The following is a 26,923-nucleotide window of genomic DNA, read 5'->3' as shown; positions in this document are numbered from 1 at the left end:
GTGTGTCGGGGACAGAACCCCACACCGAGGCACATTATGTTGAAATGTCAGAATAGCAGAGATTGGGAAGAATCTTAGAAAACTTACTTTCATATAGAAAGAAAGAGACCTGCACAAAAGATTCCGAGTCAAATTTCCTTTAGATTTATCAGCTGCAGTGCCGGAAGCTGGAAGATAGTAGCACCAGGCCTTAAATGCTGAGGGAAAATTGTGTCTAGCTTACAATTTAGTTCTCGTCCAAATTAGTGATAAAGTGTGTGCATAAAATAAAAACTTGTCTTGAGACCCATCATGTTTGAAACTTCCTGTTCACACAGCCTTTCTTGGGAAGCTGTCAGAAGGTGTGAGCCCCTAAACTAGGCAGTAAGTCAACATAGAGGAAGGATGGAGTCAGGGAACAGGAGGAGGGGGGAAGGCAGGAATGGCAGCTGTGCGCAGGTCTAGAGAATAATCAGTGTAGATGCAGTAGGAAAATGACAGGCCTGACGGAGGCCTGTCTTCAAGAAAAAAGGAATTGAAACCATTGGATCACCTCTTGCGTCAGACTGCACCAAGGGAGCTTTGCGCACCTTTTCTGACATCTCAGAGCCTGCTTTGATCAGTACATGTAAAACCAAGCAGGTGAAAGAAAAGGTGCAGTTGCTATCTCTAAGGGGGAAGATAGATGCCAAAGAAAGGAACTGTAATCAGAGTACGTTTTTATGGTATAATAATGTAAATAGTATTGATTTGACCAACAGGGCAAGGGGAAGTGAGTGCGTGAACATTGGGTGTGGTGGTTTCTGAGTGAAACCTTTTTTTTTTTTTTTTTTTTTTTTTTGAGAGAGAGCGAGCGAAAGGAGGAGGGGCAGAGGGAGAGAGAGAATCTCAAGCAGACTCTGCACCAAGCACAGCGCCGGACGCAGGGCTTGATCCCACGGCCCTGAAATCATGACCTGAGCCAAAATCAAGAGTCTGATGCTTAACTGACTGAGCCACCCAGGCGCCCCTGAGTGAAACCCCTTTTTACTAGGGAGTTACTAGATAGTGTCTGGACTGAAAAGGGTACAAAGATAAAGCATGCTGTTCAACAAGGTGGAGGTAAATAGTGGAGGAAAGACAGAAAGTGCTGCCTCTCAGGAGCGAGGGCCCGTTGAGGTAGAGGACTGCTCTTCTAGTACAAGCCTGTGTTATGTGGCTTTTCAGGCTGTGTACATGGGTGCGCTCAGCAACAATTTTTAAAAACTGAAACTTTTTGGGGCACCTGGCTGGCTCAGTCGGTAGAGCATGTGACTCCTGATCTCAGGGTCATGAGTTCAAGCCCCCACCGTTGGGCACAGAGCTTACTTTAAAGAAAAAATTGAAACTTGTTATACTGTGTAAGTTTCTTTTTTTCATTTAATTTATCATTATAGATCTACTTCGTTGAAACTTGTACAGGGTTAATCATTTGAGAAATTGTTGAGTGATGGGCCGCCTGGGTGGCTCAGTTGGTTAAGCGTCCGACTCTTGGTTTCGGCTCAGGTCATAATCTCAGGGTCGTGAGATCGAGCCCTGCATCAGGCTCCTCTGCTGATCCAGGAGTCTGCTTGAGATTCTCTCTCTCTCTCACCCTCTGCCCCTCCCCCACTCGCATGTGCTCTCTTTTTCTAAGTAAATTAAATCTTAAAAAAGGGGGGGTGCCTGGGTGGCTCAGTTATTAAGCATCTACCTTCGGCTCAGGTCATGGTCCCAGGGTCCTGGGATGGAGCCCTCCATCGGGCTCCCTGCTCAGCAGGGAGTCTGCTTCTCCCTCTCCCACTCCCCCTGCGTGTGTTCCCTCTCTCACTGTGTCTCTCTCTGTCAAATAAATAAATAAAATCTTAAAAAAAAAATTGCTGAGTGATATCTGCTAATTAGTATTAGTTTAAATGTCTTGGAAAAAACCAAAAGTGCAGGCTTTCGAGTCAGTCGCTTACTTGGCTGTGAATGACTACTTACTGTTATTCTAGGTGCCGTGTCCAGATACGGTTCCTCTCCCCTAGAGGAACTCACATTCTAGCAGAAGGGAGGTGGACCATGCAGGTGAATTGGCAAGGGAGTTTAGATTGCTTGAGGGGAAAAGAAAACAACCAGTCGGTTGGGGACTGTCCTCAGGAAGGGTCTGCAGAGGATGCACATTTGAGAGGAGTCTTGACAGTTGAGACTGTGCCTGCTCTGGGAAGAACAGGGGAAGGGAGTGCTAGGTGGAGAGCCTTGAGGCAAGAAAGACCCTGGCTTGTGTACAGACCCAAGGACGGGAAGGGTGGTGCTGAGCCCGGGGCTGGGTGATGGAGTGAGAGGGGGTGTTGTGTGAAAGAGTTTGAATCTCTCGCCACAGAGGAGTGATTGATGTGTTCTGACTTGCGATGATTCAGAATGTTGGGGGAAAATGGATCAGGGAGGGCAAGAGTGGACACGGCTCCCCAGAGGCCCACTTGACAAGTAGCACAAAGTGCGGGTGTACTTCCATGGTGGGGGTGCGTTCGTGTTCATGTGCGTTCACTCCCACACTTACATCCTTTTTATTCATTCTTTTTACTTGCACGGAGTGTTTCCCTTTCTCCTTGATGCATTTATTTAGTAGTTCCAGTGGCTTGAACCCAGGAAGGTTAATTAATGGTTGAGGCAGCAAGCAGTAAACATACCAACCAGCAGCTCATACTAGCTTTATTACTTTATTTTTTTAAATTGCTGATAATTATAATAATGCACATGGGCACGGGTCCCAGACAGGAAGAATCATTGTCTGCAAGCAGATCTGGTGTGAGCTGATAATCCAGTCTGTATTTACTTTTAAATTTAAATGCTACATAAATCATAGGAAAGATACCTTTTTGACTTGCTTTGAACTTGGGGGGAAGGTGGAGCTCTTTTGTATTTTTGTTATTTTCACAGTTTTAGTGGACATTAGAAGGTAAAGTAATTTGCTTCATCATGATTGGTTATCTGAATATGGCTTGCACCTAGTAAACATAGTAAAATGGTTAGCAGAACAGCACATAGAAAGTGCCATTTGTAATTTGAAATGTCATTTCCTCCCTCTCTGCCCTGTAAAAGTCATTTTGGCAAATTGTCTTATTTTCTAGTTATAAACAGATACGGTTACTCACCTAAGAGTTTCTGCCCTTTCTTGACTTTCAACGTTACAGAACCTCAGAAATAAAGAACGAAGCCTTTGGTTTTCATGGAAAAGTAAAAAATTAAGAAATTTTTAGATAAGGCCATTAATTCTTAATAATACAGACTATCAACTTACTATTGCTATCATTATATAAAAAAAATTTTAAAACAAAAGATAAAAAGATAATCATAGAATTCAGAGCACTCTTTCCTCAAGACAGCAGTTCCATATCCTTAGACATTCAGGTGCGTACACACACACGTGCACACCAGACCCTTCTTATTTTTCTCATTTTTCAGGCCATTGAATACTTGTCATGGACCTTATTAGCCCCCTAATGAGTGTTAGGGAACCTCCACTTTAAAATGCCAATAAAAGCCATCTTATATATATGAAAACGTGAATGTTTTCAGTTGCATGGATTTGTTTTTGTTTTTAAAGATTTTAATTTATTTGAGAGAGCAAGAGAACACGAGCAGGGGGAAGGGGCAGAAGGACAAGCAGACTCCCTGCTGAGCCGGCAGCCCATTGCGGGGTTCAATCCCAGGACCCCAAGATCATGACCTGAGCTCTTATCTTTTCTTGGATATAGTAAAGGAAAGGAGACCTAGCAGAATCAATTTCAGATCTCTGACATTAGCTATTCATGTTTGTGGTTGTAACATCTGGAAGTCAGCATTTTAGCCAAAGCTGACATGTGGTAATTTCCCAACTTAACCTTGGTAAAATCACTGAGTTGAGTATATATTTTAGTGAAATAGAAATAGAATATTTTTAAAGGAGGTGTAATTTATTACATTAAGTACATGAGATAATTGAAAAATGCTAAAATAATGCCTAATTTTTAATGATTATGACTTAATGCATTTGAAATAAACAATATTATAAAAGCATTTGATTAGCCAGAAGTAAGAAGCATGCTTATAATTTCTGAGAATATTGCCAGCTTTGTGCTTGGATATCCCACAGAACACTCCCCTACCCTGCAGTCATTTGTATTATTTCTTTGGTTTGGTTCTTTTTTGGTATTATTTCTATCATCTGTGAATTAGTAGGAATGATTTAGAATGAACAGTAATTATTAATATTTAATCAGTAATACTTTGGGTGTTTGTTACTTAAAATCATTTCCCTCTTTAAAGGTTTAAGAAACATATCCCTCATACATTCCCCCTAACCCTGCACACACTATTTGTTTAGCACCCTCAATAAAAACCAAGTAATACTGGCCAGTGAGTTCAAAGGTTAAGCCCAAGTTCACACCATTTAGATCATGTTATATTAATACTCAAGCCTCCTGGCTTTCTGGCCTCTGCAGTTAGCATGCCTTCAACGTATGACAGGATTACTGCCTGGCTTTGGAATCCTGCAGATTCCTACTCCGTGAGGAAGCTGTCTTTGTTTCCAAGCCATGTTCCTTAGGCATGGGGAGTGTCAGGAAAGTAGAATTCTCTCTGTTGTAGTGTGAACTGTGAACCAAAGTCCAAAGTTAATATTGTGGATGTCGTTTATTATAATACCTAAAATTTGGGTAGCACCATATTTATGTTGCCCAGAAGCAAAAACTAATACTGAGAGAAGTTATTCCATGACGTTGCATAGCTAGTAAGTTGAGGGGAATATCCTTCTCTCAAGAATACAAATCTAGAGAAATAACTTACACAGTGCTCTTTCGATCCCAGCAGTGTCTCAGTAGTAACTGCAGATTCATCTTGACCTAGCTTCCGTGCCAGCCGGAAGCTGGACCAGGGCCAGGAAGCCAGCAACTCCCGGTGATTTTCTTCTAAATGGGAGGGTGGTATTAAATTGTTCATGTAAACCTGAATTCCCACAGAAGAAAATGTGGAGCATTAATGCAGCCTACTTGAGGTATGTCCAGATTTAATAGGTAAAGAAGGCATGTGCAGTCTTTGAAGCCCATTTCATGCCATCCTGGATTTGGGGAGGATGCCTAGGCCCATGGGGACTTCACGGGTTCTTCCCTGCACACTCGTAATTTAGGCCCCAGTGCTGTAATTGTAGCCGGAGAGAGCTTGAATGTTGAGGAGCCAGCCCGACTATAATGAGGTTAACATATGAGGTCTTGCTCTGTGGCAGGTATTGGGCTTAGTGCTTCTGGGCAGCGTCTTACTGTAATCCCCACGACAGGCCTGAGAGGTGTAGGTATGTCAGGAGCCCCGTTTTACAAATCAAGAAATTTAAAGCCTGATAACAATGGCCACCAACATTTGAAGAACTCTTTTCTAAAGAACAAGCACTGTTTCTAGCACGTTGCATATGATAACTCACTTAAACCTCAAGACAACACTGTGGTGAGCAGTTACTATTGTCAGCATCTTACAGATGGAGAAACCGAGGGCCAGAGAGGTTAGGTGACCTGCCAAAGGCAGCACAGCTAGTCAGTGATGGGGCTGGAACTCTGTCAGGGTCTGCCCTCCCTTTAAAGCCCTTGCCCTTGGCCACCACCTCAGACACTTCCTCTGAGGTCAGGAGTGGAATGAGCAGAGGACGAATGGTTGGTCAAGGCATGTCTCCATACCTGCCGAAATCCATTTCTCAGAGTTCCTATTATGGGCAAGTGGAAGGAAACACAGGAGCCAGTCCAGAACCCGTCCACTTGAGAATTTGAGACCCATAAACACTATTCTTCTTCTTCTTTTTTTTTTTTTTAACATAAAAGTGTTTTATGTATTTATGTATTTTTCAATAACTTTATAGAAGACTCTTCACTCTCATCTCGGGGACATATAACAGACCTCTCTTAAATCTTGGGGCTTAGATCCTTACCAACCAGTGTAATCCAGATGAACAAATCACTGTGTTCCTATAAAACCTTGGAGACCATCTAAACCATTTTTAATCTTGGAAATGATACCTCCTTTATACTTTAATATTTAGAGCTCTAATAAAGCAGAGATTATTTGTATAAATTACTGCCTATGAAAATAATACCTAAGAGCTGGCGTATGTCACTGGAAGAATAATGGCTTTTTGCATTCAGAGTTTTCGCCCTAAACCTAATTCGCCAGTTTCTAATTGAATTAAGTTCAAATGTTAAAACAAACAAATAAAAACACGGCTAAGGATTTTCAGTTGCTGTAATGCAAACTGTCACTTTTAAGGACAGGTTTTCTCAGTTTGCTGCTAAAGCTGGAAAATGCTTAACAGGAATCCTATTTTATTAAATAGTGGGTTGAAATGTTTGAAGCTTGTTTTAAATTGAAAGCTTCACTTCTTTACTGCTGATGGAGATATGCTAAAGGGTCCAAACTCCAGTGATCCTTTTGACAGTCACAGGAGTGGACTTTCATCTATATTAGGCTCTCGGCAGAATCGTAATAGTGTTCTCACTGGAGGATGTATGCTCATGTGTTTAGAATAAATAGTGTGTTTTTCAGGTATTGGCCTACTCTGATTATAACTTAATAGTGGCCCGACCTGAACATGTGTCTTCTCTTTGTGACAGATTGGAAAAAAACTCTAAAGTTAGTTCAAAATAAAGTGGTTTGGGTTTTTTAAATCGTATTCATCACCCACCTGAATTTTGACCATGGCTGCACGGCTGCACGGTTTCAAAGTTGCAAAAATTCTCCAGAGTTCCCCTGTGCCCTTTCCGGGCTTCCCCTAATCTCCACATCTGACACAGCCGCGGTGCAATTGTCAAAACTGGGAAATTAACACTAGTACACAATTATTAACTGACTCAGACCCTATCCACATAATTACTCCAGTTTTCTCACTGATGTCGTTTTCCTGTCCCAGCATCCTGTCTTGGCTCCGGTGTTGCATTTACTTGTCATTTCTCCTTGGTCTTCTGAAATGGGGGAGCCCCTCCGTCTTTCTCATTGGTTCTCTTACGCAGCTTACTGCTGGTGAGGGAAGTGATAGTATGTCCACTGTGCAGTAATTTTTCTTCCCTTTTGTAGTCCATAACTACCTTGGAGAGATACCTTGAAATGATGGCTTTTTAAAACTTTGCTCAATTAAGTAAATCTCAAGTACAGGTTGGTGAACGCAGATTTAAGTCATTTTAACCTATGAATCATGACATGCCAGGCAGAACTTGAACAAACAGGAGTAATTATATAGGATCTTGGCACCCATTAATAGACTGTCCTTTTCTGACCTTTTCTTTCAAATCGAGGGTCTTTGATTACGAATGCTGTGCCTTTTGCTATCACTACCATGCAGGTGGTAACTAGATGCTACAGAGGCGTGCTTCTTTCAGTATTTATTCATACTGGGACTGTGTTAACTGGCCTTCCCGGGGTGAAGCTGGAACGCTTGCCTGCCTGTAATGCAGCTCAGCAGCTTCCTATCCGAGGAAACATGATTCACTCAGTAAGGGGATAAAACCGTCCTCTTCAGAAGGTGCTCCCTCCACAGCAGGCACTTTCCCAAACCCTGGAGCCAAATTAGCTCCTGAGATGATCATTTCAGTGGGGAAGGAAATACTGGGCTTACATTTCACTTTGGACTGGGAACACTGCGTTGGTCCTGAGCCCCTTTGTGAAGGGTGGGGGGACTGAGGTGGGCCTAGGAGCTGCATCTCTTGAGATGATAATTAAAGGCCCTCATTTAAGTTAGGCTCAGATTTAGATTTACTTATATTTATTTATTTATTGCTTTAAGCCATATCAGGTTTTCAACCAAGTTACTAGAAGCAATTTTTACCAAGTTGAGTTTCTGTCCTTGTAAAGCTAAATTCTTTTCCCTGAGCCAAATTAATAAAATGGAATTTTTTATTAAGAATGAATTATTAAGTAAAATGGAAGCGCTGGGCTGGGAAGCAATTGATGCAATTTGTTTTCAAAGCCTTCAAAGTGCTGCAATATGCATAGATCACAAGGACTGGCTTAAGTGCCAAAGCATGGGGCATTAATTTTCTTTCGTAGAAGATTCCAGGTTCACAGGATATCAGAAGTGCTGACTTGGCAGTGAAATCCCATTTGTAACATGTTAGATTAGGAAACAGATTGATTTATATATTGATGTAATGGATCCAGGCACAGTGTGTGCTTAAGAAAATGGAGGCACATTAAATAAGAGCATTTTCAGAGGAAAGAAGTACAAACATCACAGAACAAAACCGATCCTATTATACTCTAGGTAAGGTTGGGATATGTTTGATTAGTTGATTCCTAGACATGGTCCACAGAGGCTTTTTATATTTCAGATGATACCTTCTTGAGAGTCTCTTATGACCACAAGGATTAATCTTTCTGAACTCAAAAGTGAATCACTGCAGCATATTAGCTGTCTGGAATGATTCCAGTTACTCTCCTCTTTCTTGGTGGTAACTGATGTGAGGGGCTGCTTCTGCTTAGCTGCTGCTTCCTGTTGCTTTAACCTCTGGTATTTGAGATTCTCTTTAGGGAAGGCGATGCTGACCATCTCAGCACAAAGATCAAATGCACTCATCACTGATGTATTGACCTTAGTGGTTGACCCATAAACTGAACATTTATACAGTTGGAACTCTTGTGGTCTTTTAGCCAACAACCATAATGAGTAACATGTGGAACATAATCTTTGGTGCTGATAAGTGGCTGCCTGCACACTCCACTCTGTGGCTCGGGTGAGCTCACGTTAACTAATTGACACTGTTTCTTACCTGATTTCATGTTTAGAGTTTAAGAGGTTAATGTCCTGTTCTCCCCCCCCACCCCCCAGTACTTCTACCACACTCGAAGTCCTGTTTGTTTAATCACTGTTTTTAATGTTAAAATATACAAGGCCAGAGGCTCCTGGCAGGCTCAGTCAGTGGAGTGTGCGACTCTTGATCTTGGGGTTGTGGGTTTGAGCCCCACGTTGGGGGTAGAGATTACTTAAAATCTTAAAGGGGCGCCTGGGTGGCTCAGTCAATTGAGCGTCAGACTCTTGATTTCGGCTCAGGTCACAATCTCAGGGTCATGAGATAGAGCCCTGCGTCAGGCTCTGCACTGGTTGGGGAGCCTGCTTAAGATTCTCTCTCTCCCTCTGCCCCTCCCCCTCTAAAAAAATCTTAAAAATAAATAAAATATACAAAGTCATAGGATTTAGGAATTATTGCTCCACAACTTTAGATTTAACTGTGGTGGTTTAATTATAGCAGGTTTAGGAAACACTCTCCTTGGACCTCTTGCTTCGGCTTTCTTATATACTTATCATCTCTTTCTCGATTTTCTTTATTTCTGTCTGGGCTTTTGAAGTAGGAAGGAAAGAACTTAGGGAAACACTGGTTTTGGTAGTTAAAAGTGTCCTTGGGGTTTCTTGGCCTTTGTCTCGGTATTAACCCATTTATGTATACCCATTTTCCTCCATATCGTAATCCAGCATTCTAGCCATAATCCTTAGATATGGCTCTCAAAAAAAGAATGGCCAATAGAAGAGGCATTTTGGTACATGTATTGAACTCAGTGTTGAGAATTAAACACATCTGCCTTGTGCATCCTTACTCCTTTTAACAATTGGTTTGAATTAATATACCATTAGAGTATTGCCTATAAATAAGTGCGTGTTCCTTTCCACAGATATCCTTAAATGTTCTTTTTCTTTTTCCTAAAGATTTTATTTTTAAGTAATATCCACACCCAACGTGGGGCCTGAACTCACAACCCTGGGATCAAGAGTCGTGTGCTCTACTGACTGAGCCAGCCAGGCGCCCCTGTTCTTTCTTTTTCTTATCAGCCTGTAGCTTTATATGCAGTTACATGGAAGGCCTAGGATCTGCCTTCTACTTTAATAAATGATTAATCGTCACAGTAGGGCTACAATCAATTCTAGTTGATAAAGTTGCTAATTGTTCTCTTCGTTGGATTTAATTGAGGTGTTTTTCAACCCTGATTGATCTCGGCAATATTTTCAACCCAAATTAGCTTTCTCCCAGCTATCCAGCAAGTGTCTGTGCTTTCTTCTCTTGTACTGGTAGAAAGCAGGCTTATTTTAATAAGCTCCTAAGCAAAATGTGTGGAGGATGGCAAATTTTGCCTGGAGAAAGGTCATAATGTATTTCAAAATCAAATGTAGTCTCCTGATTGGAAGGACCATTAATGTCTGTGTTGTCCATCAGCACAAATAAATGAGAGTTGCTTAGAAAGCACATATTTCCCATATATTATAAAAGTCAAAGTTACTCTTTCTCTTAATTGGAAAACCATTTTATGTTAATTGCTCTTTTTAAAAAGAGCAACATGATAAATCTTTAACCCTATCCGCCAAGTTTTTAACATTTTAAAAAACTGTTTGATTTTTATTTTGAAAGAACTTTCACATTAGGGGAGACTGCAGAACTCCATTGTGGATGCAATCATCGATATTGGCATATTTCTAGATACTGGGATGCCTGTGTTTTTTCTAGAACATGAGACTTTGTAGGAGCCTTAACTGTCACAATGCCTAAATGTTATTTCTCACCTGTAATTTGTGATCTGTTAGTGGCTATGATCTTTTCACAAAGAAGAGGATACTAACCAAAGAAAGACAATGGAATCTGATTATTTTTATCTAATACAAGATAAAATTGTTCATGAAATCCCTTTTAGTGTTCCGCTTCCATGAATGATACCATCCCTCATTGAGGGATGCAAGCCATGCTTGACATCTTCTTAACTAATCTGTCACCAAGTCTTGCCTGTTGTGCTGTCTGATCTTTCAAATGTGTTTCTCGCCGTACCGCCTTAGTCCAAGGTACCATCCTCCCTCCCTCTCTCTCCCCCGGAGTCTGCAGCTCCAGGTTCCTGAGCCATCCCCTGCATTTACACTTGTTCCCTTTCAATCTCTTTGCCATCCTGCAACCAGAAAAAAGTATCACAGCTGCATTTTGAAAATACTTTGTGCTTAAAACCTCCCAGCACCTAAGTGATAAGACAGAAGTCCTTTCTTGGTCCACACACTGTGTAGGCTTGTCCCTGCATGCCTCTCCACCCTTCTACTGCTGTCTGCCTCTCTGTCTGCATTCTTTCCATCCACATGGGAACCTCACAAGTACTGCTCCTCAGGAGGCTTCCCTGACCACCTCTGAACCCAAGCCTAAGTTAAATTCCCTTCCTGTCCGCTCCTTCAGCCCTGGGTTCTTTTCCTTTGTAGGACATCTAGGAATGTGATCACACTTTCTTATGTGTGAGTATGGACTCTTGGGCTAGACTGTAAGCCCCACGAGAGCAGGGACCATAACTTTTGGCTCACTTTTGTGACCTAGGCATTTAGCATGTTGCTTTGCAAGCTAGTAGCTGCTCAACAAAATTTTGTTGTGTGAGTGAATCACTGGAACTTTAGCCATTCTGTACTTTTGTGGCTTACTACAGTAAGGAATGGGAAGTCGATGTGCTTGTATTAGAGCAGATCACAGTTGGATTATAGGCTCCCAAGTCAGAAGTATCCAGGTGGGGAGTGGGGGTTAGATTTTCCATTGACCTTTTGCTTTGATCATGTAAGTCCAACGGTCATTGTTTTTTCTGGCCTAACTCCTGGGAAAAGGATTTGTTTATGAAGATGAAAATAATAAATAATGAAGTTTTAAAAGATCAGTTCTGTTACAAACCATTGGATGACTGTGCCTTTCTGCCAGCTTTTTTGGAATAAACGTGGATTTTTTTCTCCCCCTTCGGTAGGCTCTTGCAGCCAATGCTGGAACAGGATTTGCTGTTGCTGAGCCTCAAATTGCAATGTTTTGTGGGAAGTTAAATATGCATGTAAACATTCAGACTGGGAAATGGGAACCGGACCCAACAGGCACTAAGAGCTGCTTTGGAACAAAAGAAGAAGTTCTTCAGTACTGTCAAGAGGTAAGAGTGTTGCCAGAACGTGGAAATGGCTCTTTTTCTGGGTCAGGCTTGAACCTCGTTACCTTAGAAGGCCAGGTTGCTAATGATGGAGCACCGGGCCTTTATTTCTAAATATATATGACTTGGGGCGCCTGGGTGGCTCAGTCGGTTAAGCGGCTGCCTTCGGCTCAGGTCATGATCCCAGAGTCCTGGGATCGAGCCCCGCGTCAGGCTCCCTGCTCAGCGGGAGAGCCTGCTTCTCCCTCTCCCTCTGCCTGCCTCTCTGCCTACTTGTGCTCTCTCTGTTAAATAAATAAAATCTTTAAAAATAAAATAAATATATATGACATGACTGAGACTTGTCAGAAGCTTTGCCCGTGTGCGCTGCGAGCTCTTGGTTCTTCCAGGAGGGAACAGTGCGGAACCGTACTCGTAAACGGGTGTGTAAGCTTGTACGGGAACTGTACAAGTAGAGCCTGGTTCTCTTGGCTTCCCACTTATTATGGGAGGATGTGAAGCCAAACATGTCATGTGCGTGCTAGTAAAGCCTGGTTCTCTTGGCTTTGGACTTGCTGATAGAAAGCCACCAGTATTGTAAATGATAATCTCAGGTCTGACTCAACTTTTACCTTTTGGGTCAAAACGTGACCTAGAAAGGGATATGAGATGTTTTAACTTCTTACCAAGATTAGTGTAGAGGGCCAGGGTTAAAGTATTATTCTCTAATTTCATCAGCAGACATTTTCCATGGACTTGCCTTTTAATATGTTTTTCTTCTCAGCTGTTTACACGCACCTTACAAGTTGACATGATACCGAATAGATTTATTTTGGGCTTGAGAGCTTGCTGCTTTTGTATGTCCTAACTTAAATAAAGATTCCTCCGCCCCACTTTTTTTTTTTTTTTTAAGAGAATGCATTAGAAGTGGTCAGAAATCTACCTGTCAAAAGAAAACCAATAGTTACAGTATATTTTTACTCAATGAGTTCAGTTAGAACCAGGAGTAGCAGAGTGAAGTTGAGATTTATAGAGCATAACAATGACACTGACATGAGGCATCCTTACTTGCAAATGAATGTCCATTTATTATGGATAAAGTCCACTTATTGTGCGTGTGTTTTCTTTTCTTTGCAGATGTATCCAGAGCTACAGATCACAAACGTGATGGAAGCAAATGAGCCTGTCAGTGTCGACAATTGGTGCCGGAGGGACAAAAAGCAGTGCAAGACACACATCGTGATACCTTTCAAGTGTCTTGGTGAGTGTCCCGTAGATGCTCTTGGTTACAGGAACCTCCAGGAAGTGGAGGTTGCTCATTTTTAAATTTAATTTTCTCTGGCCTCTACATTAGTTAAGAAGCCGACGGCTGCAGGAATGTATTGTGGGACTTCTGTTTTGAATATTTCCTGCTTCCTAGGGTCGATGGTTGACTTGTCTTTGATGGTCACGACCTCTCCCATCGTGGGCATCCTCTGTCTTTTAAGGATGAACTTTTTGCACGGCGTGAGTCAGAGTGCCGCCCTGAGAGCAACCCAGCTTTGCCTCACATTGATGTTTGAAATTTCCATTTTATAGTCGTAGTAGTGAGTTGTACTGAGCAGCCTGAGGAATGGAGTCTTCTGTTCCTCTTACTTCCTCCTATACACATTTGGCAAGGTACTGAGATCCTGTATTGCTAGCGAGACCAGACTTGTGGGAGTTTTCAGGAGAAGTGACTCAGCTGCCTGAGCACACGGTAAGGGAGGCCAGGGCTAGGCCCTGTGCTGCCTGCCGTTCTGAAGGGCCCACGACGGCTACCGGGCTTTCTGACCCTGTGGTTGGTGTTAATAAAGCTAACTTGACTAAAACTGAGCAAGGAGTTTTTATTACCCAGAAACAGTTGTTGCTTCAAACGCTTATCTAGTTAATGCATTCGTCATCCCAACTACGTATCACTGAGACATCCGTATACTGGGTGATTGAGGAACAAACGTGGTCGTAGAAGCTTAAAAGATCAAAATAATTGATTTTTGATGATCCATGATAGGATTAACATAGATATAGCATCAACATAGGCATTTTGGGTAGTTCGTAGAAGTATTTAATTTTAACCATTAATTTAACTCGCTCTACTTCCTCCCTTCATTAAAACCTTTCCTAAAATGGAGTAAGTTGCTTTTCTCATTCTCACAGGTATCAAAATAACAGGAAGAATCAGCACTAAATAAACAGTGTTTAAAACATGTAGCAATTACTATTTGAAGTATTCAGTAGGGGGAAAAGAGACTCTGCAGATGCTTACCACCATTTACTTTAAAATGGAGCATCATGCATTCATAGTGTGAGACCTGGAAACCTTTGGTGTGGTTTAAGGATGTTCTCCCATTCCATTTGGCTCGCAGAAATCTCCGGGTATGAGGTTTCATTCACTCTCTATTCCATGAACTAAATGAAGCAAGAGAGTATTTTTGAGTGTTTGTAGACTAGATAGAGAGTACTTGCTGTCATTTTTCCCTTCGCATTGTTTCCCCCGAAGACTTTGCAGCCTGGTCTGCCCCCCTCCTACAGGCTCTTTGTCATGGCTCCACTCCTCACCCAGAACTCTGATCTGGAGATCTGGGAGACCTTTCTCTCCCCACATCCAGTCAGTTTTCAAGCCTGATTCGTACCTCTTCAAAATGGCTTCTCTGCATGGTTCCTAAACTGCACACCGAGCCGCCCTGGGGCATTGGCGCAAACTCAGGGCATGAGCATTTTGGGATATTTTTGATTTTCAAAGGAGACATCTCTCAGACATCCCATGAATTACTAGCTGGAGGTATTCACAGTTTCAACATCCTATGGCTCCATTCCTTTCAGTGACCTCCTGTATTTCCGGACTGGTATCTTAGTGGTTCCCGGGTTAAAGAGCCAGCGTCACGCCAACATAACTGGAGGAGGAGAAGGAAGGGTGATGGTGTTCAGTCGATTGCAATGTTGGAGGCGTTGTGCGGTGCCCAACAAACACTAAGGGGTTAAGACACGAGGACTTACTAGGTAGTTGGACCTAACTACCTAGCTTTTTGTTATTCTTTTGGCTTGGAAGTGCTATGAAAATATTACTGAGACACTCAAGGGTGCTGTGACTTGGAAGTTGGGAACGTCTGGCTTATATCCTTTTCCTCCCATTGGATTCCTGCTGCTCTGGTCCCTGCCCGTTCATCCTTTCCTGCCTGAACAGTGACAGTGGCCTCCTTGGGTGCTTCTCCGTTCTGTTGTCTAGTCTGTTGCCCTCTGACCCCAAATGAAGATTGAATTATTTTTCCTGCACGTAAAAGCCTTTAGGAGCTCTTCTTCACCTGAAAGATAGGTTGAATTAAGCTCCCTTAAAAGTTTAGGTTAAAGACTCCATAATGTGGCCCTTGCTCAGGCCTTCCCGGTTGTCTGTCACCCCCTGCTCTGTGTGCTGCCCCTTGTCACCGTGGGCATCTCGTGGCTCCTGGCCACTCACCATCCAGGTGTCCTCGTTGGAAAGCCTTTCCTCTACTTCCTTTGCTTGGGAAGTTCTCTCTTCAAGGCTTACTTCAGAGGCTGCCTCCCTTACTTTATTTTTAAAAGATTTATTTATTTGAGAGAGAGGCGTGAGCCAGTACAGGGGTGGGGTAGATGGGGGGAGGGGCAGAGGAAGCGATTCTCAAGCAGACTGCCCCCCCAAGCACAGAACCCAATGGGGGGCTTGATCTCATGATGCCAGGATCATGACCTGAGCGGAAATCAAGAGTCGGACGCTCAACTGAGCCACCTAGGAGAGGGGCTGCCTCCTTTAAAGAAAACTTTTCCTCCTGGTTATATTTTCTATCCAGATAGGCAGATTTCTGAAATTCTCCCATTGCTGCCATTGCATCTGTCACCCTGTACAGTAATGATCTGTTTCTGTATCTTTCTCCAACTTTTCTGTAAACACTGTGAAACCAGGGACCCTGCTTTAGTCCTCTTTGTCCTCCAGTACAGTGACAGTGTCTAGAACAGGATGCCCTTTTTAATAATTATAAGACAAGACTGATTACTGTAGCTGGTACACGACAACAGTCATTCTCCTGCTTTATTTTCCAATATGCTATATGTAGCTTGAATTTTTCAGTCTTAAGAACCGAACAGTGTGGGGCGCCTCGGTGGCTCAGTCGTTAAGTGTCTACCTTCGACTCAGGTCATGATCCCAGGGTCGTGGGATTGAGCCCCACATCGGGCTCCCTGCTCGGCGGGGAGCCTGCTTCTCCCTCTCCCACTCCCTCTGCTTGTGTTCCCTCTCACTGTGTCTCTCTCTGTCAAATACATAAATAAAATCTTAAAAAAAAAAAAAAAGAACCAAACAGTGAAATGATAGTGTTGTTAATTAAATGCATGAAAGACAGTTTGAACATCTATTCAATACTTTATTTGCATGTGGTCACTGAATAAAGTATTATATGGTCTTTGATGTTTAATTCAGACAGTTTTTTTTGTGTTTACACCACTATCCATTCGGACAACTTCTTAGCCAGTAAGTAGAGCCATCCACTGGTGTTCTAAAATATATACAGTTGCCTGAGGCTAAGCTAGTAAGGGACCAGGTGACTGGAGTTTAAGGGAGGTAGCAGGACAGAAATACTGCCAATTCTTCCTTGTCATCATTTAAGAAGTAGATTTCATTAATTATTTTTTAAGATTTTTATTTATTTGAGAGCGAGAGCGAGAGAGAGCACAAGCAGGGGTGGGGGCAGAGGGCGAGGGAAAAGCAGACTCCCCGCTGAGCAGAGTTTCCCAGGACCCTGGAATCATGACCTGAGTCGAAGGCAGACGCTTCACCAACTGAGCCACCTAGGTTCCCCTTAAGAAGTAGATTTTAATGTCTCTCTGCTGTCCCCATCCCATCTCCCCTTAGAGCACCCAGGTAGAACTGACCTTCGTTAATAATTAGCACCACTTTCTTTTTTCCATATTCTTAGAAAGCATTTTGGTGATAGTCTTTTAGAGTTGCTTTTGCCTTTTAAAATTAAGAATAATTTAAAAATAATTTCAAGTTTACAAAATGGTTAGAAAAATTGTACAAAGAGTTCCCGTATACTCTTTCCTCAGATTTCAGATTTTCCAACTGTTACCATTTGACCAATATGGTAAAATTAACTGTATTCACTCCCCCAACGCCCTCAACCCTCGCCCTCCATTGCTGGGATTTTGCGTTTGAGTCATTTAAGTTGGTGTCTTTTGGGGCGCCTGGGTGGCTCAGTTGTTGGGCATCTGCCTTCGGCTCGGGTCATGGTCCCGGGGTCCTGGGATCAGGCCCTGCATCGGGCTCCCTGCTCGGCGGGAAGCCTGCTTCTCCCTCTCCCACTCCCTCTGCTTGTGTTCCCTCTCTCCCTGTGTCTCTGTCTGTCAAATAAATAAATAAAATCTTTAAAAAAAAAAAAAAAGTTGGTGTCTTTTTATCTTTTAGTACTTCAGTGTAGATTTTCTAGAACCAAGGACATTCTCCTATATAACCACATCATCAAAATCAGGAAATTATCATTGGTCTGAATCTAATCTGCAGACCCTATTCAAGTTGCGTCTTTTACCCAATAATGCCAGGACCTAATTCAAGATCACACATTGTATTTAGTCTCTCCTTGTCTTTCATGACCTTGACTTTTTTTTTTTTTTTTAAAGATTTTATTTATTTATTTGACAGAGAGAGACACAGCGAGAGAGGGAACACAAGCAGGGGGAGTGGGAGAGGGAGAAGCAGGCTTCCCGGCCGAGCAGGGAGCCGGATGCGGGGCTCGATCCCAGGACTCTGGGATCATGACCTGAGCCGAGGGCAGATGCTTAATGACTGAGCCACCCAGGCGCCCCAACCTTGACATTTTTAAAGAGTACAAATTACTTTGTGGAAATACCTTGCAATTTGGGTTTGTCTTACGATCCTTTTTTTTTTTTTTTTTTTTAAAGTAGGCTCCATGCCGAACAGGGGGTTAAACTCATGACCCTGAGATCAAGAGTCAGACTGAGCCAGGCAGGCACCCCTTATGATTCTTTTTGATTTATTTATGCATTTTTGAGGAGACTACCACACATGTGTTCTTGCTGCATGATATTAGGAGTTGTAGGATGTCCGTTTGTTCCATTACCCATGGTAACTTTTTTATCAACTAAGATGGTGTCTGCATTTGCTTATTTCCTTATGGACATTGTCCAGATTTGACAAAAAGAGGATCCAGGCTGAGTCTGGATTTTCCCGATTCTACCCCTGGAGTCTGCCATTTCTCCAGGAAGCCCTGGTTTCTTTCAGTGGAGAATGGTATTTGGAAACCAAGTCTGGGCATTATGTGTATTTGCTGTACTAAGAAATACACATATATATACATATACATGTACACATAAATCCATATTTCTATAGCTACATGTGTATATTAGAAGCAATAGCTCATATTGATGCCTCCAATTCCATTATCCTCAGTATACTTATTTGCTCAGTATCTCCTGTAAATAATCAGTCTTTGGTTTTTTTTGAGAGAGAGAGAGAGAGTGCAAGCAAGAGGTGGGGAGGGGCAGAGGCAGAGGGAGAGAGAGAATCCTGAGGACTGGGCTACACATCCAGCGCAGAGCCTGATGTGGGGCTTGATCTCACGACCCTGAGATCGTGACCTGAGCTGAAATCAGGAGTCAGATGCTCAACCGAGCCACCCAGGCTCCCCAGTCAGTCTCTGCCCAACAAGTTTGTTGAGATATAATTCACATTCTATATAATTCACCCATTTTGAAGTACATAGTTTAATGGTTTGTAGTATATTCAGTGAGTTGCACAACCATACACAATTCTTTTAACATACAAACTGTACTAAACATGGATGCAGAAAAAAGTAAGAGTCCTGTACATTTTATTCACCAGAAGTAATCATAGTAAGTCTTTTTGTACATATTAAGATGAATACCACATGTTGGAATAAAGTGATGGTAGAAGTATGGTTTGCTTTAGCCCTGAGACCCCCTTGAAGATAACTAGCTAATGGGGCACCTGGCTGGCTCAGTCTCTGGAGCATGCAACTCTTGATCTCGGGGTTGTGAGTTTGATCCCCATGTTGGGTGTAGAACTTACTTAAAAAAATAACAGTAAAAAAGAGAATTACAGCCTAGCAAACCCAAAGCATAGGTAGGTAGGCAGACCAGAAGGTGAGGAGATGGGAACTGGGGAAAACAGAATCTGTCTGTGTTGGTTGGGTCGCCCATATTAATTGGTTTGGGTGTCCCAGGGTTCTTACCTATGTCCTCAGGCACTGGTTTTGTTTGTCGTTGTTTTTGCTAGGTTGAGTGGAGAGAGGGATGTCCTGGTTAGCATGCTTGGAAAGCAGTTTGAGAATGAATTTAGGTTGCTAGTAGTGCTTGCATCCAGTCTGTGTCACACTGCCTGTGGACATCTGTGTTCATGTCACTCAGCTCTGCCCTCTTGATGCTTAACTACCCATCAATGTGACTTTTCACCTGCTGTTTCAGTTCAGTCTCTCCTTTCTCAAAATGACGTTATATCTTAGGTTACTACTACTCACTGACTCCTGTTTATCTCTAAAAATGTACATAGATGATAGGTAGGTAGGTAGGTAGGTAGGTAGATAGGATGATCCAAGTAGGGCGGAGTTGGGTGATGTGTGAAGAAGCAAAACTGCTGGTATTTTGGGGGAAGGAGTTAGTCATCTCTGACATTTCTATGTAGGCTGGCTCCTGTACTAAAAGAAGAGAGCTTTGAGAGCCCGTGACTGTTTTTGTTTTGGGTTATTTTTGGGTGGCGATCTGGACAGAGTGTGTGACTGTGATGTGAGGACTGCCAAAGGCAGTTCTCATTCTCAGAGGTTTTGGGGTGCCACCTTCAACACCTGCACCTCGGGGTCTCATGATCCATTGCAGGCGTTAGCTACTCATCTTCTGCCTTTGAATTCATGACAGCCCATCAACAGTTCACCCTGTCCCCAGCGTGGGCCCTTGAGCGTTTCTGCTCGTGAGAATTATCCTGGGTCTTTAACTTCAGAGCCCTGTTTACCTCTGAGATATCTGCCAGGGATGGCCACCAAACCTCACAGATATTTGCATTCGGTGGTCAGGTTGATTCTCTTGGCTCCCTCTCATTACAGAAGGCTTTCTTCCTCCACCTGGTTACAGCTTCCAGAGCCCCATAACTGACACGGTCTTCTATCTGCAGCTGGAGAGTACTTTCGCAGTAGGTTTTTAAAAAATATGTGTGAGTGTCGGTGTTGAGGGCTTTCCCAAGTGGGTACACGACCTTTGTTATTTTTAAAAGGAATTTTAGCAACTCTAGAAAAGCTCTAAAACCTGATGGCTGTCATGGCCCTGCTTGGGGGAGATGGTATGAAAGAGAGACAGAATCATAGGGCATGCGTAGAGGTTGGAGATAGATCGTAAGTGCAGCTTTAAAGGAAATCATAAGTTACTAGGTTTTGTTAAATTGCCATATTCCTTGATCAGTTTCTTAAACACTGAAAACAATATAACCTTCTGTGTCCAGTGACTTGGGAAATTATGGCCATCATCTTTTACAGCCCAAATGATTAGATTGAAGATTGTTATAAACTTGGGTAAAATTCTAAACTGAGACCAAACCATTTTCAGTGTTCTTCTGTAAAACAGAGTAATACTGATCTGCCTAAGTCTGGTTTTTCTTTTCTTCTTTTTTTTTCTTAGAAGCTTCTGATGAATGTAGCAAATGTCAAAAAGTAGCAATGAAATGACAGACCTGATGTTGGGATTGAAATGTGTTCCTCTTTAGTTTGCTTGTTTAAAAAGCTTCTTTTCTTTCTTTCTTTCTTTTTTTTTTTTTTAAGATTTTATTTATTTATTTGAGAGAGCGAGCACACAACTGGAGGGGAGGGGCAGAGGGAGAAGCAGGTTCCCCGCTGAGCAGGGAGCCCGATGTGGGGCTTGATCCCGGTATCCTGGGATCATGACCTGAGCCGAAGGCAGACGCTTAACCGGCTGAGCCGCCCACCCAGCCCCAAAAAGCTTATTTTCAATAGAAGAAAGGTAGGGGAAGCAAAAATAATCATTTCCAGTTTCTGCACCATGATCAACATTTTGGTGTGTATATAAGACTTTTTTCTTTGGACACATATGGAAGTATGTGTGCTTTTAAATGAATTTTTTTTTTCCCTAAATGGGGTCATACTACGTTTCCTCTCCTGTTTATTGCTTTTTTTTTTCTTTTCAGTTGACATTTGAACATCTATTATGTGCTACTCTTAGGGAGTTATAGATCTTTGAATAAAAGACAAACTTGACCTTAAGGAGTTAACCAGGATGAAGGAGGAGGGGTAGGGATATGGGGTGTGTTTCTTGCTCTATTTATTTGTTTAATGATTTTTATTTTTATTTTTAAGTAGGCTCCATGCCCAGTGTGGAGACCAACACAGGGCTTGAACTCATGACCCTGAGATTGAGACCTGAGCTAAGATCGAGTCGGATTCTTAACCGACTGAGCCACTCAGGCGCCCCATTTGTTTAATGATTTTTAAAATTACTTAATCACTATGGAAGTTTTTCCATGTTAAATATAGACACAAACCATATTTCTTGTGATCTCTTGGTGTTCCATTGTATATAGCTAACATCATTTAACTAATTCCCTATTGATGGGCATTTAGGTTGGTTCCAATTTTTGATATTAACACTGCAATAAATATCTTTGTTTACTGAATTATTTCCTTAGGGTATGTTGTTAGAATTGCAGTTGACGACTCAAAGAGTATTCTTTTGTTTTTTTTATTTTTACATTTTAGTTTCTTGTCAAATTCAGTGGTGTTAATTCTCTTCTGGTTTTCAGAGGTCAGACAGATTGATTCAGCCATGGAATAGCTAAGGATTGGTGTAGCATGGAGTTAATTATTAAATCAGTGGCATTTTAAAAGTTTTGATTTTAAATTTAATTCTGAAATACAGTATTGGAAGCATACTGAGAAGATAACACAATATGATGGTCACTCAGTACTCATCATCCTGATTTAAGTTCTTCAACATTTTGCCAGGTTTGCTTCATCTCCATGTTATTTTTTCATAAAGGTATTAAATGTGCCAAAGCCCCATCCTTCCTTCCCTTTTCCTCCTTTCTTCCCTCCCTTGCTCTCAAGGTAACCACTGCCCTCTTGTTGGCATGTTATTCTCATGCATGTGTTTTGTTTTTTGGGGGGAAAGAACCCAAGTTCCAGTAGCTTCTTTATTTTTTACTAATTTTTAAATTTTAATTCCAGTGTAGTTAACATAATACTGTATTAGTGATTCAACAATTCTATACATTACTCAACACTTATCATGATAACTGTAGTCTTTAATCCCCATCGCCTGTTTCCCCCACCCACCCCCACCTTCCCTCTGTCTCTTGCATGTTTTTATACTTCTGCTATATACGTACGTATCTGTAGACCATTTGTTTTTCTGTTTGCAAGCTTACATGAATGGTATCATTCTGTGCTTGACCTTTTACAACTTACTTTTACTTTACATCATTTTGGGGTGTGTCTAAGGTGTGATATAAGTAGATTTCATTCATTTTTAACCTGATATATAGTATTCCATTGTATTTTTTAAAAACTCAGTTTATTGTTTCTATAGACTGTATATCTAGTAATAAAATGGCTGTTCTAAGATTTTTTCCGGTGTTGCAATTGTACATATAAAATTGAGGTTTTACAAATTACAGATTTCTGTATGATAACGATAGTTGTATATATAGTTTGTGTGAGGCTGCTCACTCAAGACTTCAGCAACATGAGCATCAGTAATTAGAGCTAGCGCACTTACATGCTGTGCGCTGCTTACTGTACATCAGGTTCTGCTCTGAGCTTTTTGTGTGTTCCATATATCATATCATTTCATCCTCACAACAAGATAAGGAAATTGAGGCACAGAAAGATTAAGTTGCCTAAGACCACTCTGCTAGTAACGACGGTGCTGAAATTGAACCCCTGCATTTAACCCTGTACACACTGCCTTCTAATATACTCTTGTTGCTTTTTGTCATAGATTAAATATAAGAATTGCCTAGTCAGTACAGGATAATCACATTAAAACAATGTTAGTTGGTGGTTGGATGTCTTAGTTTATGTGATTTCTAACTTGTTGAGTATCATGATTGTTTCTCCTAACAGAGGCAAATCTTCATTTACCCATGGGGATTTTGGGTTTTTTAAGCATTGATTGTGTCTAGTTGATTGAAAAAGTTTACATGTTCTACCACCTTAGAGCCTTCAGGGCGTCAAGGCAACACTGTGTCTAACTTACTACTTTGTGTTCCTGCGTTAGTGTCAAATGGAGCTATTTGGCCCCCAGATTCCCTTGTGCTAATAATGGTGTGAAATGTCATTACCCTGTGTAAGGCTGTTTTGATGTGGGGAGGCTGTGTTTACTGCTGCGGCTTGTAATGTCAGAGCACATCTTCTCTCTTAAAGTAGATCAAGGACTCCTTTCGCTTGCCACTCGGGTCATGGAAGGATTGACTTCTGTAGTGCCCAGAGTCTGAGGCCTGAGGTGAGCGGTCCTGGTGGACCAGGCTGCCATGACGAACCTGGGCAGTGGGTCTGCATAGACTTTCCACTAGTTCAAAGCCCTGAGACCTTTCTCAGGCCAGATTACTTTCCTATTACACTTCCTCTTTTAAAAAAAAAAAAAAAAGAAAAAACCTCAGAGGTTAGCCTGCCTGCCTCCTTTCTCCTGCCCCTCTTACTGCATCTCTTCCTGAGCTAAGCACACACCTTTCCCCCTCTCTTTGTTTTCCTCCACTGAGACCCTGTGTGGAGCATATTGGTGATGCATCAGAATCTCCTGGAATGTTTGTTCAGTGAAAATTACTGAGTCCCACGTTAGATCTACTGAATCAGAATCTCTGGGTGATGATCCAGTGATATATGAATATTTTTTTTAAAGTAAGTTCTATGTGCAACATGGGCCTTGAACTCACGACCCTGAAATCAAGACTCATCACATGCTTTACTGATGGAGCCAGCCAGGCGCCCCCGTGATAGATTAATTTTTAGCTTTTTCTTACGGAAGTTATGAACATGTCCAAACACAGAGAAAAATAATACTGTTAATCTTTATGTACCGGTGGTCCAGCTATGTAACGATCGTCAGTTTGTGAGCCACTCTCCCATTGTCTGTGGACCCCTCCCACCTACCCTTGATTGTTTGGAAACATAGCACAGATAGTATTTTTTTTCCTATAAATACTTCAGTGTATATTTCTAAAAGATCACATTCTGTCTTTTGAGCAGCTATGTGTATTTTCCTCCCAGCTTTATAAATTTTTTTTAAAGATTTTATTTATGTGTGTGAGAGAGAAAGCACACAAGCAGAGGGAACAGCAGAAGGAGAGGGAGAAGCACGCCCCCTGCTGAGCAGGGAGCCCGATGTGGGGCTAGATCCCAGGGTCCTGGGATCATGACCTGAGCCAAAGGCAGACACTTAACTGACTGAGCCATCCAGGCGCCCCCCAGTTTCATATTTTTGAAAAATTTTACACCTATAGAAAAAAAATAACAGTGAATACCTTTATACTCTTTATGGAGGTTTTCCGATTTTGCCTTAACTGTCTCACTCTGTGTGTGTGTGTGTGTGTGTGTGTGTGTGCGTGCGCGCGCGCGCGCATGCGCGCACATCTTATATACTTTTGTTGTTGTTGTTACACCCTTTGAAAGTAAGTTGGGACATAATGACAGTTCACTTCTAAATATCCGGCTTATTTCTCCTAAGAGCAGGGATGCTGTCCTATATAACTACAAATATAATAATCATACTTTGCACATTTTCTCTCTAAATGACCAAATAACGTCCTTTATAGTTTTCCTTTAAAAAGGATGAAACATTACATTTGACCTACAACAATTCCCTAATTCCTTCTTTTTAAAAAAATCTTTTATGACTTGGTATTTTTTCAGGTTAGGCCATTTGTTTAAGTGTATCTCTGAATTTGAATTTGTCTTATTGTTTTACCACGATTAGAATCAAATGACATATTTTTGGCAGAAAGACTGTGTAGTGATATTTTCTTCTTAGCACATCACATATGTCAGCTTGTCATTGTCAGTGACAGACCTCATGTTAGGCTGGTCACCTGGTTGAAGTAGCATCTGCCAGTGTTTTCCATGGCAGAGGCACCCGTTCCCTTCATCGAGGAGTCTTTTACCTGATTCACTTATTACAGTGCTTTATTATAGTTCACTTATTACAATGCTTTTGTCTTAGAGCTACGTATCTTTAGGGACACAAAGGGCCAAAGTAAGATTCATCCGTACTTTTGAAGAACACCCTTAGTTTCTTGGCATTTTGTTATTAGAACATGAGCTGTGGAGCCAGGGTGGTGCAGTTGGTTAAGCATCCAACTCTTGGTTTCGACTCAGGTCATAATCTTGGTTGTGAGATGGGGCTCTGTGCTGAGCGCAGTCTGCTTGAGATTCTCCCTCCCTCTACCTCTGCCCTTCCCCCATCCTCTCTAAAATAAATAAACAAATCTTGGGGAAAAAAAAAAACTGATGTGGGCAGAAATAGGGAAGTAAGAGGCTAGGAATATGAACATACGTGAACTCAGAGTAATATCTGTGTGTGTCTGAGGTCACGGAATGGTGTGGGAGGGTCCTGTTCCTGTTCTACTCATCATGTGTTGCGATAGCCCTGCAACTGGACCATAAGAGATTAGAGTCTGGGAAGAGTGAGGAAAGCCCCAAGCATCACGACTGTAACGGAATGTTGAGCTCTTGTGCTGCTTGCCTGGACCTGTAACGTCCAGTTGACCTTTGAAGGTGAGAGAGGCCTGTCAGCTTATATATATATATTTGAGATTGCTCCTGTTTACACCTGACTGCATAACTCTCATAATCTTCAGTGAGGAGGGTCCTTACTGTCCTGAATCATGATCAGATTTGCTCATAACAAAGCTTTCTCTTTTCCAGTGGGTGAATTTGTAAGTGATGTTCTACTAGTTCCAGAAAAGTGCCAGTTTTTCCACAAAGAGCGGATGGAGGTGTGCGAGAATCATCAGCATTGGCACACTGTAGTCAGAGAGGTAAACGAATGGATCATGTGTTGTTTTTCCTGTTAAGAGAGGAAGTAGCATTTTCTTCTAGATTTCATGATTTCATGAAATCTTTCATGATTTCAAATTGATTTTATTTTCCTTTTATCTTTTCAAAGTTTACGATTACTTGTATCTTCTAAATTAAAAATATTTGGGAGGATGTTTTTATAGGGAAATACAGTGTTGACGATCCAGCCCCTCGAGTTAAGGATGTTGAAAAGCAAGGATGCTGTCTGCGGGGTTCCCAAGGAGGCCATCCCAACCCTAGGGCCTTAGAGTAGAAATAGCCAATTATAGAAAATCGATGTCTCGACATACATACTGATAGGATTAGATGCCATTTCATTCTTGTGGGAGGAGAAATAGCCTTTCTTATACTTGCCTTCTGTAGTTAAGTGGGATCTCTAGTCAGTTTCTTTTGTCAAATTCTGATACCATGCCCTCGCAGCGAGGAATGTAAATTATCACTGACCACCTTTAGTCAGCATTGATAAGTACTAGAAGAATTCCCTTTTCCTTAATTTCTAACTTTGGGCCTTCATTGTTTCTGGCCCAGATGATGTTTCCCCATCGCGAGTTAAGCAAAATATGTAAATCTTCTTAAAATAATAGCATCACAGCTTGTTGACAAAAAATTTGTGTCCATGAGAGAAAGCATTACATAGTGATTTGATAGGCATTTCTTTTGGATAAAGCTAATGATTGGGGACTACTTGACCAAATGTGTTAATGTTCTGATGTGGACCTCTGGGTTTCTTTTAGGCCTGTCTGACTCAGGGAATGACCTTATATCGCTACGGCATGCTGCTGCCCTGTGGGGTAGACCAGTTTCATGGCACTGAGTATGTGTGCTGCCCTCAGACAAAGATTATTGAATCTACTGTGTCGAAGGAAGAGGAGGAAGAGGAGGAGGAAGAAGAGGAGGAGGATGAAGAGGAAGACTATGATATTTACAAAAGGTAAACTCTTGTCCTGCACCTGTGAAATGGTTTTGCTGGTGGCACTGGGCTGCTG

The 26,923-nt window shown here is 41.9% G+C and overlaps 1 protein-coding gene across 4 annotated transcripts in view; it reads left to right on the top strand.

Annotated features, from left to right (window-relative positions):
* APLP2 (amyloid beta precursor like protein 2) overlaps window positions 1-26,923 on the top strand; it is an 86,587-nt gene that overhangs the window by 36,844 nt on the left and 22,820 nt on the right. For all 4 annotated transcript variants that reach the window (XM_036086313.2, XM_036086312.2, XM_036086310.2 and 1 more), the window contains exons 2-5: window positions 11,713-11,886; window positions 13,000-13,123; window positions 25,785-25,897; window positions 26,672-26,868. In XM_036086313.2, coding sequence (XP_035942206.1) covers window positions 11,713-11,886; window positions 13,000-13,123; window positions 25,785-25,897; window positions 26,672-26,868 — 608 coding nt within the window. The remainder of the gene's footprint in view (window positions 1-11,712; window positions 11,887-12,999; window positions 13,124-25,784; window positions 25,898-26,671; window positions 26,869-26,923) is intronic.

This window comes from Halichoerus grypus, chromosome 11 (genome assembly GCF_964656455.1).
Source record: "Halichoerus grypus chromosome 11, mHalGry1.hap1.1, whole genome shotgun sequence".
NCBI lineage: Eukaryota > Metazoa > Chordata > Mammalia > Carnivora > Phocidae > Halichoerus > Halichoerus grypus.
Note: the sequence above shows the minus strand (reverse complement) of the source record. Positions and strands in the feature narration are given on the sequence as shown.